The 13,180-nt window shown below is 43.6% G+C and overlaps 1 protein-coding gene across 1 annotated transcript in view; it reads right to left on the reverse strand.

Moving 5' to 3' along the window:
• Nucleotides 1–13,180, reverse strand: part of CD109 (CD109 molecule) — a gene marked incomplete at its 5' end in the record, with an annotated part of 193,812 nt that overhangs the window by 131,372 nt on the left and 49,260 nt on the right. Inside the window, one exon of the mRNA XM_046676265.1 lies at nt 11,866–12,038. Within this exon, the coding sequence (XP_046532221.1) occupies nt 11,866–12,038 (173 nt within the window). The remainder of the gene's footprint in view (nt 1–11,865; nt 12,039–13,180) is intronic.

Below are 13,180 nucleotides of genomic sequence, written 5' to 3' on the forward strand. Positions count from 1 at the left end.
AATACATAGTTGTATATTCCAGGAACAGGTCCTTCTGGCTGTGGCGTGTGGGACGCCACGTCAGGGCCTCACGAGCGGGGCCAAGTCCGCACCCAGGATCCGAACCGGCCAAGCCCGGGGGTCGCGGCCGAGCGCAGACCCAACCCTGCGGCCGGGCGGCCGGATCGCTGGTCTTCACACTACAGTTTTCACACATTTGAGGTTAATTTCAAGCTCTCAAAAATCCCTCTCCAAAGGAAAGTTAACCCATAAGCCCTCCGTCGAAGGCTGGCTCCCGGACGCCACTCGCAGCCGGGGGAGGGGGAGGGCGCGGAGTTGGGGGAGGGCGCGGCCGGGGATGCGGCGGGGGCCGCAGCCAGGCGCTCGACGGGGCGGGGCGGGGCGGGGCGGAGCGGACGCCCACCCCGGACGAGGCGCCCTCTGCCGCGCGTCTCCAGCGGGGCGTCTCCAGGGCACCGCCAGCGCCCGGCCGCTCGGGAAGGCGTCAGTCGAGCCTGCAGGCTGCGTCTGGGCGGCACGGCACCGCCGCCACCACGAAGTCCACGCCGGGTGCAATCAAAAAGACCGAACTGCAGGGAGCTGGGTCCCAACAAACCTGCCTGCTTGACTACTGAGTTACTCATTTTCACTTCAGGATAAGTCACGGGGCTGCCTCCATTGTCAGTCCAGTGACTGGAGGAAACCATGTGCTTCCTTTCCAGCGCGGCGGACACAGCCTACCTCCCACCAGCGGCAAACCCACCAGATGGAGTATGTGTGGCGGCGGCGGCGGGGGGCGGTCACAGACATAATTTATTTTTGTCTAAGTAACACCAAACAAGGAGAAAGTGGAGGGCAGCTGTGACTGTACAATCCAAGTAAATCCAGTAGGTTGATTAAGTGCAGGGCAAGCATTTTAGCAATTCAAAACAAGCTACCCAGATTTGAAATGCAGGAAATCCCACTTCATAGTAGAAATTTTATTTTTTTTAATGTAGCTCTTAAGAGTCAAATCTTTGAGGGGTGTCCTCATTAGAGAGAAACTGGAAGGAGGGGGTGACTGCATGTCTACGTCCCACTGCTTGACGTGTGACCATGTCCGTTCGAAGACCCAGGAAAGACCCAGAACCGGAAACAGAAGCTGCACCCGAAGCAGAGCCGCCCGCCCATCCCTAACTCCGGCCGTCTCTGGGAGGGACGCTGGAGAATATGCAGGGAGATTCAATTTAAGGCCCCCTCACAGCTCTCCAGTGTCCTCATTAAAAGGTTAACATTTTTTTCGACTTGTCTTCCCTCTAAATTTACAAATGCAGCTAGGAATTTCCTAGGCACTTATTAAGTCTCATCTGAAAGTCCTAACATTCTAGCAGTAATTTACACCGCCAAAACATGACCCTGGGTGTGGGGTGGTGGGAGTGTGGATGAAGAATAGTAGCCTCTTTCTCTGCTGTTGCTAGGTTGAGGATTAAATAGTATTTGCAAACTGGCGTGAACATTTTTTATCCCTTTTGGAGAGGCTCCGCTTAGACTCAGGAGAGAGTCCCCACCTCTGCAAACCGTAAGGCACCCTCTGACTTGAGACACACAGGCCTTCTCAGCGTTAATGCAGACAACTGCAAAGCTCAGAATGCTGCTTTACGTTGAACCAGAGAAAGCCAATCTTAAAACCCTTTCAGACGTCTTCTCCTTCCCAACACCACTGAAGCCACTCAAAAGAAACCTTGTTTTAAGGCTTCACGCTTGGCACAGGCCTCAGAGCTGGCCGTTTGATTTACAAATAGAGTCAAAGCTATTTTTAAATTGTATAATAAGCATACACAAAAACTAACCTTTCCTTAACTTTTCAAACACACTCTATAATACCATATGCTGCCTCTTCTGACATCTGTGCTCACCAAATAGCTCAGCGGAGAGTCACGGAAGGGAAGGAGTCGTGTGTAACTGGAAGTCCAGCTAGGGGCAGAAATATTCTCTATAAAAGAACATGGATTTCCACCATATATATGCCTGACTTAGTACTGACTGCCTAATTCTTTCTGGCAGCTCTCTGCTATTCAGCGATATACAGTAATAAACTTAAGTATATTACTTTTTTAGCTGAAAATTTTTACCTCTTTCCCGTTATTAAATATTCTGATTATTCAGCATTTTCTTTGATCGCAGATGGACAAAGTGAGAAATGGGGTTCACCACAAAACTGTGGAAGACAAAACCTTAGAATATAATGTGTCTGTTTCACAGTTTAATGTCACTTCAAAGCTAAGTAACTCTTCAGTGAATTCAATCTATATAGAAAACACAAGTATTATAAGCGAAACAAAACAAAAAAAATTTCCTTTGGTCCCTTACATACTCCTTTAATTTTTCTCTCTCTGCCTCCACTTGCTTACAAATATCTCAATAAATATGAGTTTCATACACAACATTCTGTTCCACCTAGACCAGTGAGCATAAAGTAGGTCAATCAAAAACCCACTAAAGGCAAAATAAATAAAATGGTACAGTATAAACTAAATGTTAGGTTCAATACAAATGGAAAACCAAGAGCCCACCAGGGGAGCTCAGTGTCCGGGCACACACTACGGCCGGGCCAACAACATGCAGCCCACTGGCCAAGGCGGCCCCACGCAGTTTTTGTACAGCTCATGAGCTAAAAATGGTTTTGTATTTTTAAAAAGCTGGAAAAAAATAAAAATAATAATATCTCATGACACAAGAAAATTATATGCACTCCAAATTCAGGGTCCATAAATACAGCTCCGTTGGTACACAGCATGCTCATTTGTTAGGCGCTGTCTACAGCTGCTTTCACACCACAGACTTGAACTCCAGCAGCTGCAACAACAGACCATAAGGCTGACAAAACCTATGATGTCTGCCATCTGGTCCTCTACAGGAAAAGCTTACCAACCCCTGTGGTATGGCGCTGCTTTTTAGGGAGACTTCCTCCTTTCTTAAGGGATAAGGAATAAGGTGGAAGGCCCACTGGAGTCAGAATCAAACAACCATCAACAGAGAGACTCGGCCTCATGCCACAAGCTTGTGCTCAGGAGGGAGGCGTTTGTACTAATATCTGACACTAGGAAATGCCAGGTACAACACGGCTGACATTCTCCAGTGTTTACTATGTGCCAGGCACTGTGATAAATGTTCTAAAGCAGTATACTAAAAAGAGAAAAAAGAAATGGGTGAAATTAATTTTAATAACATGTTTTATTTAACCCAATATATCCAAAAGATTATCATTGAACACATAAGCAATTTAAAAAATTAATGAGTTTTGTTGCATTTTTTTAGTACTAAGTATTCAAAGCCCAGTGTGTATTTTATACTCACAGCCCATCTCAATTGCCACGAGCCACATTTCAGGTGCTCAGAAACCACATGTGGCTAGTGGCCACCATATTGGACAGTGCGACTCTAAAGCAATGCTCTGAAGTAGGTACTGGTATTACTGCCTTATACAAATGAGGAAACTGAGACCAAAGGAGATGCAGTGACTTGCCCAAGGCCACATAAGTAGTAAGAGGTGGAGCTAAGGGTTCAATTCCAATGTGGCTCCAGAGCCCCCATTCTGACCCAATGTGTCTCTCAAACTGTACAGGACAGACCCAGCTATTCTTTCCAAAATATTAGTCCAAACAAAATCTCATATTCCCTCCCTGTCCCTCCTCTGGAGCTTAGGGCACTCTCATGGGAGTCTGTGGACACACCGACTCTTCCATCTTTTCTCTCTTATCCATGTTGTTATCACCTCAAGCACCCATGTAGTCCTGTGGGCAACCCTCCCTCTTCAACACAACAGGCCCATCTGCATCTCTCCATTCCCATGCCCATGCAGACACCGGCAAGCCATCTGTACTCTATTCCAGTAAACTCAGACTTGACCATGAATCCATCAACACAGCACTGCAAGCACCAGCTCGAGTTGAAATGAAACCTGCTTTGCTTCCCTGTGACGAGCACAGAGACAAGAACTTTATGTGATCACCAAACGTTTATGCTCCCCAATATTACGCCATATACAATTTGGTGCCTAATCAAAGTTTGGAATTCTCAAAATAGTAAACGCCCTGTCTTAACTATATTCCTGAGGAGACTTAACATTTATTGCAGTAAAATTAAAATTTATAATACTAAATCATTTCTGCCAGCTACATTTTCATAAATGGAAATTCCTAACATTGCCCTGCCACAAGGAAGTTCCTAGGTGCTCTAAAAATCTTTCCTCCCCGTTTGTTTCCAAGCTCTTTACCACTCTGGTTTTCAGATTTTCAACACGATTCATTTGTTCAGAACTAAAGACCCACAGACCTGCCCGCTACCTCCCTGCTCGACTCCATCCACCAGATCCTGACCAATTCCACCCTCGTCCCTGTAAGGGAAGAAAGTCAAGTCACGGCATTTTCCTAAGGGAAGTGAAAAACAGAAGAGACAGGGCAAGACCAGGCACCACTATAGTTTCTTTCTCCTCAAGTTTTGTCACTGCGCCTTTGGAATGATGGTCATCTTAGCCCAGACCAAGAGACGATGAGTTATAATTCCACTTCTTACTCACACTGGCAACCACGGCAAACAATAAAATAACTCTATCCCAGTCCTCAAGCTTCAAGTGAGGCATGCTACCGCCATAAACAGCCCCTTTGTCTTCTCTGTTCTCCTGTGCTCCCTCTCCTGATACCAACACAGGTATCAATCCTTACACTCCGATATCCCACAATCCAGCAGTGACCCAGGTTAGGGAACAGCTCCAATTCTGTGCTTCTCTCTCCAGTGGGCCGCTACATTTAACGTTTATGCCCACTTCTTATAAAGAGATGACTGTATCTATACAAATTAGAGGCAGGGAGATAACTATGGCAAAGTTTTCCTAAAACCATATTTCAACTTCATTCTTCAAGTTTATACCTCAAAATATTTCTCTCCTTACTCATTCTCTTCTATTTCTTTCTTACATCAAAGGAAAAGTACAACTTTTTTTTTTATGGATAATCCACTCTCCTGTGCTCCTGATCCTGCTCCCACCCCTTCTTACCCATGAATTATCCACCCCTCCCCTTTGCATCAACGACTTTTACCTCTCTACTGTGCCTTTTAAGAGACCATCTACTTCTCTTTTTTCAACTGTCAAACTTCAGCAAAGAATGATCTACACTTTCTGATATATTTTCTCACCACCCATTATTACTTAAAACTTGGCTTTTGTTCCCAACACTTAAAAACCATTCACTTGAGGATCACCAATGCCCTCTTCTCTGTCTTCATCTTCTCTGCTTTGACCTTCTGGGACACTTGGTGCTATTAAAACTTTCCTGCCTGTAACTCTGTCTTCCCTTGGCTTCTGAGACATCTCACAGTCTTCAGTCCACCCTGTCTCTGGATGCTCATGGTCCACCCATTTCATTCATTGATGTTCCCCCTCTCAAGCTTCTAATCATCAGTCCTATCCCTTCCATAAGCTCTGCCTCTCTTGTGCATCTCATGCATTCCCAGCAAGACTTCAAATATTGTCTGCCCCCATGAAAACGATGCCTTACACTCTCCCCCTGGCTACAATTTCAAAACTATCTGCTGGACATCTCCATCTGGACGTCCCCCAAACTTATATCTAAAACAGAAAACAACATTTTTTCAGAAAATACACACACAAACCTCTCGCTCTGTCTCGGGACTGCCACTCCCAGCCACGGTCACTTTCCCCCGGCACCCCCTGCCCTCCTCCAGGAGGGGAAATGACTGTTCCTACTGAATGCCAAACATGTCAGAGGAGGTGGAACACTTACAAATGGACATCTGTATAGCTCCTGATGTTAAAGGCAACAGTACCAGACACAGGGTCACGCACAAGAAGCACTATTTACAAACCACATTGAACTTTTTATACAAACAAGAAATAACAACTCTCCAGCCTTCTGCACTTTTAATATTATATTTTATCCTCTGGAACCTCTGATGCCCTCTAATGCCAGCCTTCCTCCTATTCTCCACCCCCCCCACACACACACTTATTCACATTTCACATACAGCAAATAATCAATAAATAATAAACTAACGAGCGGAAACCGCCAGTTTCAGGATTTTTACAATAATAAAGCATCAAACAGTAACCCAGCCCAAATTCTCACAGGATCTGATTTCTATTCCCACCAAACCCTCGGTGAGCCACTGGAGAGTGACTCATTCTGTGTTAGAAGGTGAGCAGCACTTTCAAACTTGGAGTTTAAAGAATCAGTACGTTCACTTTCAACTTCATTCAATCGCTGATTCATAATCAAACCCAAGACACGTTTCTCCACTGCTTAAAATTAACACCAGTGTCACGGTGGGGGGCTGCCCGTAAGGCAGACAGGGAAGTCCGGGAGGAGCCTTCTCCAGCGGCCATGAGTCATCGCAGACTTGCAAAGGCATGCCTCTCACTCTCAGGCTTTCCAGTACTTAGTCAAGAACAATCGTGAGATACTAAAGGGCGCTTGTTCTCATTTTAGTGTGGCTAAGACCACTTAAAATAAAGTTAGATTCCTAGATCTTACCCATATCTTGAGGGGGTGCCCATGAATCTGCATTTTTAATAAGTACACTCCCACTTTGAGAAACACAGCAACAGAATTTAGTTTTCAAAAGATCCATGAGGCTCCTAGCCCCACCCTCACCCCTGATGCAGAACCATTAGGCCATAAAGAACAACTCCACCTTGAGCTGAAATAGGAAACTTGCACAAATATGCAGGTAAGCATTTTTAAACTCCTTAGTTAGCCTTATTTTCTTCCACATCAGAAAAATCAACATGTACAAATATATCCTAGGTCTTACACACAGTTCTCCATATGTTAGGAAAGTTTTCTAGAGTATAATGAAAATAGCATTGAACTCCAAATTTGGGGACCTGCAATCTAATTCAACCTCTGCCACCAGTAAGCAATTTCACCTTGGGCAAGTCGCCAAACAGCACACCTCAGTCTCCGCAGCCATCAGTTGGGTGAAGGTTTGGCTTATCTCTGCGGTCCCATCCAGCTCCAGAATTCTATGAAGCCCAAAGTAAATTAGGAGGAGAGCTAGCATTGCATCTTGGGATTCTTTAGATCCAGATTAGATTTCATTAGATCCATGACTAAACTACCACAAGTAAATGTGAAAATGATTTTGAGGAAGAGGACTGGTACCACACTGCATCGATATCCAAAAGCAAAGCAAACAAAAAATATTTTCATGCTTTTCCAAGCAGTAGAAAGCCTTCAACTTCAGAAGCAACACAACCAACTTCAAATTCAGGCTTTACCATTCACTGTGTTAACTCAGAAAAATTAACCATTCTGTCTTCGCCCCAGTTTCCTCACCTCTAAAATGAAGACGACAGCGCCTTCCTCATAGGTTACTGCAGTTACATGTTGTCCATAAAGCCCCTGGCACTCTAAGGACTCAATATTTAATACATTAAATTCTTTCCCATTCCCTCCCAGTGAGGCGCCTTTTATAGAGTTCCCAGTTCAGGATCATCCCAGTAGGGCATTAATAATCATCTTTGACACAATGGTTTTTATTCTCTTCTAATAACAATAGCTACCATTTTCTTGAATAATTCTCATGTGTTAAGTGCTTTAAACATGTTACCTCATTTAATCCTCACAATGACCATGTAATTGCATAAGGCAGGAACCACTATTCTTTAGATGATAAAACTGAAGGCTGGTGGGATCATGACTGCTCACAACCCACAACCACTAAAGGAAGGGCATTCAGGTAGGCTGGCTACAGAGCCCAGGCACACGGTGATTACACTACAGCCCTTTCTCCTCAAGCGCCACCTACCTATTTATATATATCACACACAATGGCAAAGACACATGAATGGAGAGCCCACACCCTTTAAAAACAATTCTCATGTAACTACAAGTTCAGACCGAGTTGTACAGGCACAGCTGCCTGTGGAAACACGCCCACACACTACACTAATTAATCTACTCTCATAAACACTGTGGGACTGATTTTGATCTACGAGGCATGAAACGTATGTTCAGGAGCTTTGTTTCCACAGAAAGCCACCCAAACTGAACTGGATGATTTTTTTCTAAGTTTTTCAGCTATCTCAAATTTAAGGAATATTGATTTCCCACCCTTATGGGACCAAGATGAAAAATAAAATACTCATAGGCAATGTGAGAAAGAGAGAAAGACAAGCACCAAAAAGAATTTTTAATTCTTAAAAATAGAAAGTAAACACCCCAATGACTCTCCAAGATTGTAGGGCAAAAAGAAAAAGCAAGTTATTAAAGGATGTAGACACACTCACAGAGTATGTCTCACCCCAATACCTCAGTGGGAAGATGGAAACAGGCTTGGCACCATCAATAACTGAACGGTGCCTCCGGAAGGCAGGCGCTCACCAGACGCCCTGCACAGCACCTACGTTTGCAGATGACATTTTGTATTTAGGTTTTTTCCTTAAATCAGGTTTATGTGAAACCGGTGACAATGAACTCATTAATGGGGGGAAAGTGTGTATTCTTCATTATTTGAAGCAAATTTCACTCAAGAAAAACACTGAAAGCTTACAAATGAACATTTCAAACTTTAGAAAGAGAAAGGGAATAAAGCAGAAATGATGGTTTCAAGGACACCAGAAATGATTATTCCCACATGCCTTAACAGATGAGAAGAGAGTTCTCATTTATGACCTGTGAATTCAAATGTTCTTAACTGTTTTTTCTTCATTTGGTATGGAACTCCAAGGCCATATCATAGTAAACGAAGAGATAAAAACTAAAAACAAAAGAAATAAGGGGACAGGCTCACTCTCCACCCAACATATAGTCTGACTTGATTTCAAATGTCAGTAGTTGCTCCATCTTCTCTCCTCTGGGAATTACTACTTGCTGAACTTTTACCATGTTTTGTCAATTATGCTTACTTTACTAACTTTCATACAATGAAGATAAGATTATGAACTTAGTTCTATTCACTATAAAAAGGATAATGGTGATGCTGATGATAATGACGATGGTGATGATGGTTGTGGTGATGGTGGTGATCGTGGTGATGGTGGTGGTAGTGATGATGGTGGTGAGTGATAAGAACAAGTACACTTCAATGTCTGCATCTTAGCACTAAAGAGGCATTAATACACTTTTAAAGAACTCCACAAAGTTGAGTAGAAACACTTTTGCTAAAGGGCTATTGTTCACACACACCCAAAAAAGCCCATAATTGATTACCCAATAAATGTAGAATTAATATACTAAAAAATGAATAAACTAATTGTAATGTGATCAATGCTATTGGCTTCAAGGAAAAAATGTAAACAAAATTTTCCCCATTGTCTGTCAAATAAATGAACTCTTCCTTGAGGACAAGCCATACTTTGCTGCCTTTATTAAAGTCTACTGTGCAATTCGAATCCTCTAGCTATTACTATTTCTGACAAAAATTAGGCTAGGAATGCATTCTGGTTATGGTGAAAAACTGCCCTGCCCCAAGGATTTCTAAGATGATCAAGACTGTTAGAAATAGCCACTCAGAAACAGTCGCCCTCCTTATCCACTTCTGCTAGAAGATAAATCTTTATTAAAACCAACCTTTTCTTGGAGGCTCTCATAAGAAAGTTATGAAATAATCAGACCTAAAATGTATGTATTTGTTTGTTTATGTGGCAAGGAAAAAAATAAGTTCTAGGAAGATCTAGACCTCTGATTTAGAAGTCCTCATTTATCTACATATTGTTGCAACTGGAGAAGTCAGATAAAGCAAAGGATGTGAAGATAAGGAGGGAGGAATGTCTTAATCCTTAAATCCTAACACTACAGGAAGCATCTGCTCTGAGAACAATGACTCACAGCCTCTGATGACAGAGTGACATTCTCCTTTGAAAGAGGGAGAGTGCTCCCTGCAATGGTATCTTCAATGAAACTCTATGTCAACAGAGTCAAAAACAGCCCCTAAAAAGAGATCCATTCTGCTCCCAGGATAGTGTTGTCTGACCCAGTCTTAAGTGCTTTAGCCTTCCGAGAGGCATATGACAGGCTCTCCTCCCAAAAGAAAAATCTAAAAATAAAGTTAAAAACCAAGTCACAATAACACACACCCCCAATGTTGTTACTATGTGTTTGCAGAAAAAAAGGCGACTGATAAAGGAGACTACAGAAGAGACAATGCAGGAGAAGTTCTAAAATAAGAGTATGCAAACATCTAAGCAAAGAGCAAATATTTACCAAAATGATCCATGTGATTGTGGACCTCTGCATTGCAGTAAAACTGTCACACTAATAGAGTCAAAATGATCATTCTTAATGAATAAATAATGAATGTGGAACTACCTGCAAGTATTGTCTGCTAGGACTCAGTATTTCAATATCTTCTTTAGCCATTATCATAAGACCAGGATTCACTCATTTTCAGAAATCATAGGTCAATAACGAAAGTTGAGGTCTGCCCCCATGTAGAAGGAAACGATGCTCCCTGCATCTTCTTCTTCAGTGTTATCACTACGACTCATGACATTAGCGGCTGCTGTTCACTGAGTGCCTGCTAGGTGCTAGATGCTGATTTCAACTTTATACCTGCCCTGGGAAGTAAGTTTCATTACCCCCATTTCACAAATGAGGAAACTGAGGCTCAGAGCAGTTAAGTAACCTGCCCAAGATCACACAACTAGCGCCAAGACTCAATCTCAGATCTTGAGCACCGACCCGCATTTCCTCTCCAGGGCACAAGGTCTCCCACTTTCCTGACATTGCTCCCATGAAAGACAAAGTGGCCTGTCCCCCACACACATCCCTCCTTCCTGGCTCCTGCCCCAGCTCACCCGCCCAGTCAGGCAGCTTGCAGAGAAAGAACCATGGAAGTAGATAAACTGTGATTTTATCTCCTTTCATGACAACGTTCATTTCTCTATGCTGGCAGAGAACATTTATATAACGAACTACTGTGGAATCCCACTCACTATGGGCCCTTAAGTCATTTCTTGTTAAGATAACTCAACATTATAGGAATTTATGTCTCAATTTCTGGTCTCTAATTAAACATCTAAATGTGCTTCTAGTTAACAGTGTTCCTAATTGGGTGATAGGATTACAGGCGATTTTGGTTTATTTCCTTTACTTCCAGTGTTTATCAGACTGTAAGCACTGAGTATATGTTACTCTTTCGATTAGGAAAAAAATACAATGTGTTCATTTTAATGGAAAAAAAGTTTAAGCATTTAAGTATTTACCCCCCAAAGTTATTTTTCCCTTAGTATTGAAAAAGAACACATTCATTCACCCAATTTAATCCTGGGCCAGGTTAGAACCCAAACTTAAAACAAGAAACATGAGTTCTTTTACAAATGGCTCCTACTGCCAAATTACTTTTCTTCTTTTCCTGTTACTTTAAAAATTAAGAAATATTCCGTAAAACTAGATTTTAACTATTGTGTAGCTCTTCTTTTCCTTCCTACAGTCCTATTTAGTAAAATCCTCTGCACCCAATAAATATAAAGAAATATGGTTATACACAGTTTATATAAATCATAGGTAAATATGGTCTTGTGTCAGACTGTTGACTGTGTCCATTTACTCTTGTGGGCACACACTGGCCTACACTTCCCAGCCTCCTTTGCAGCTAAAGGTGGCCATCAGAAGAGGAGCAGAAGCGCTGTGAGCCACATAAACCTCCCACAGGAGAAACTCCACGCTCCTCCCCTACAGACTCAGAAGCCACATGTTGTGATGACGGAGCCACAAAGTGGAAGGAACCTGGGTCTGTGAATCTCCACTTGCAAGAGCATCCAGAACACCATTTTGGACTTTACGTGACTAAGAATTTTGAAGGTTCTCTGTTACCCTAACACATGGCTTTATTAACATATTCCAATTATTACCACAGAAGGGTAAGACTCTATGCTGTTTGTCTTACCTTTTTCAAAGAGTCCTTCTGCTTCCAGGACGGAGACGGTGAGGTTTGCTGCCTTCTTGACCAGCTCGGCCTTCACAGTAACCTGTGGGGGGCTGTGTTCCAGAAGCTCCACCCCAATAGTCACATTTCCTCCAGGCCTGATGATCCCTGGGGCTGTCACTAGAAACCTGGGCCTAAAGAATTCCCAAAAAGGGAAAAACAAAGTTTCTCATCCTTACATCTCCACTCTTTTGTGAACCTTAAATTTCAAGATAGTGAGACTGACTCCCTACACTGTGCCAATTGCAAGCGTTCCAATTAACATTGCCCCACTGCTCCATTTAGCAACTGCACTGAAATGCTACTGAAACAAAATAATTTCCATAAATTTTAATGCAGTAATTCATGCACCGCTAGAGGAGAGCCTGTGTTGTTATGTCCATTTTATAAACCACACTCAGCATGCATAAGTTAGTGACAAGCACAAGCCTCTCAACTCTCCTTTACACAAGGCCTCATCCCATTCGGGTTTTTCTCTTGGTGTAAATACAGACATTCACACAAACGCTAGGATTTTGCCTGTTTCCTAGTCAAACCTTTATGCTTGGGCATCTGTACAAGAAAACATCATCTAACCAGTATCACTGATGGAAATATACCCGCTGAAATTAAACTATTAGTGGTGAAATTTCCAGATGTAGAGCATAAACATCGCTAAAACAGCACTTTCTCTGCCCAAGCCAGGAGTTAGGGCTCAACCTCAAAAACCTTCAGGAGTGGGCCACTTTCCATTTTGGGGTGTCTCCTTAGTCATCTTGCTACAGAGTCTGCCCTTGAATCCATACTTCAGTCACCTCAGCTACACTTAGCCAACGCCAAAGTCAAGATTCGTTGTTTAGAAGAAATGTATCATACGTCTTTGCGAGACGGCACATTATATCGGAGCAAAAAGTTTAGGAAAATGCAGAGGCAACGTGGACTAAAGATAAAATGACTCTCTCCCGAAAGTAGTTACAGCCAAAGAGACGCTTAAAGAACGTCACAGACGGAGAAAGTTCCTGTCCCAGACGGAACCCGCCGAAGCGACCACGACCGCGCAGCCGCCCCGCACAGACCCCAGACGCAGACCTCCAGTGCAGCACCCCGTGCAGCCGCCCCGCGCAGGCCCCCGGTGCATCCCCCCGCGCAGCCGCCCCGCGCAGACCCCAGACGCAGACCCCCGGTGCAGCACCCCGCGCAGCCGCCCCGCACAGAGCCCAGACGCAGACCTCCGGTGCAGCCCCCCGCACAGCCGCACCGCGCGGCCGCCCCGCACAGCCCCCCGCGCGGCCGCCCC

The sequence above is a fragment of the Equus quagga genome, chromosome 11 (genome assembly GCF_021613505.1).
Source record: "Equus quagga isolate Etosha38 chromosome 11, UCLA_HA_Equagga_1.0, whole genome shotgun sequence".
Classification (NCBI taxonomy): Eukaryota; Metazoa; Chordata; class Mammalia; order Perissodactyla; family Equidae; genus Equus; species Equus quagga.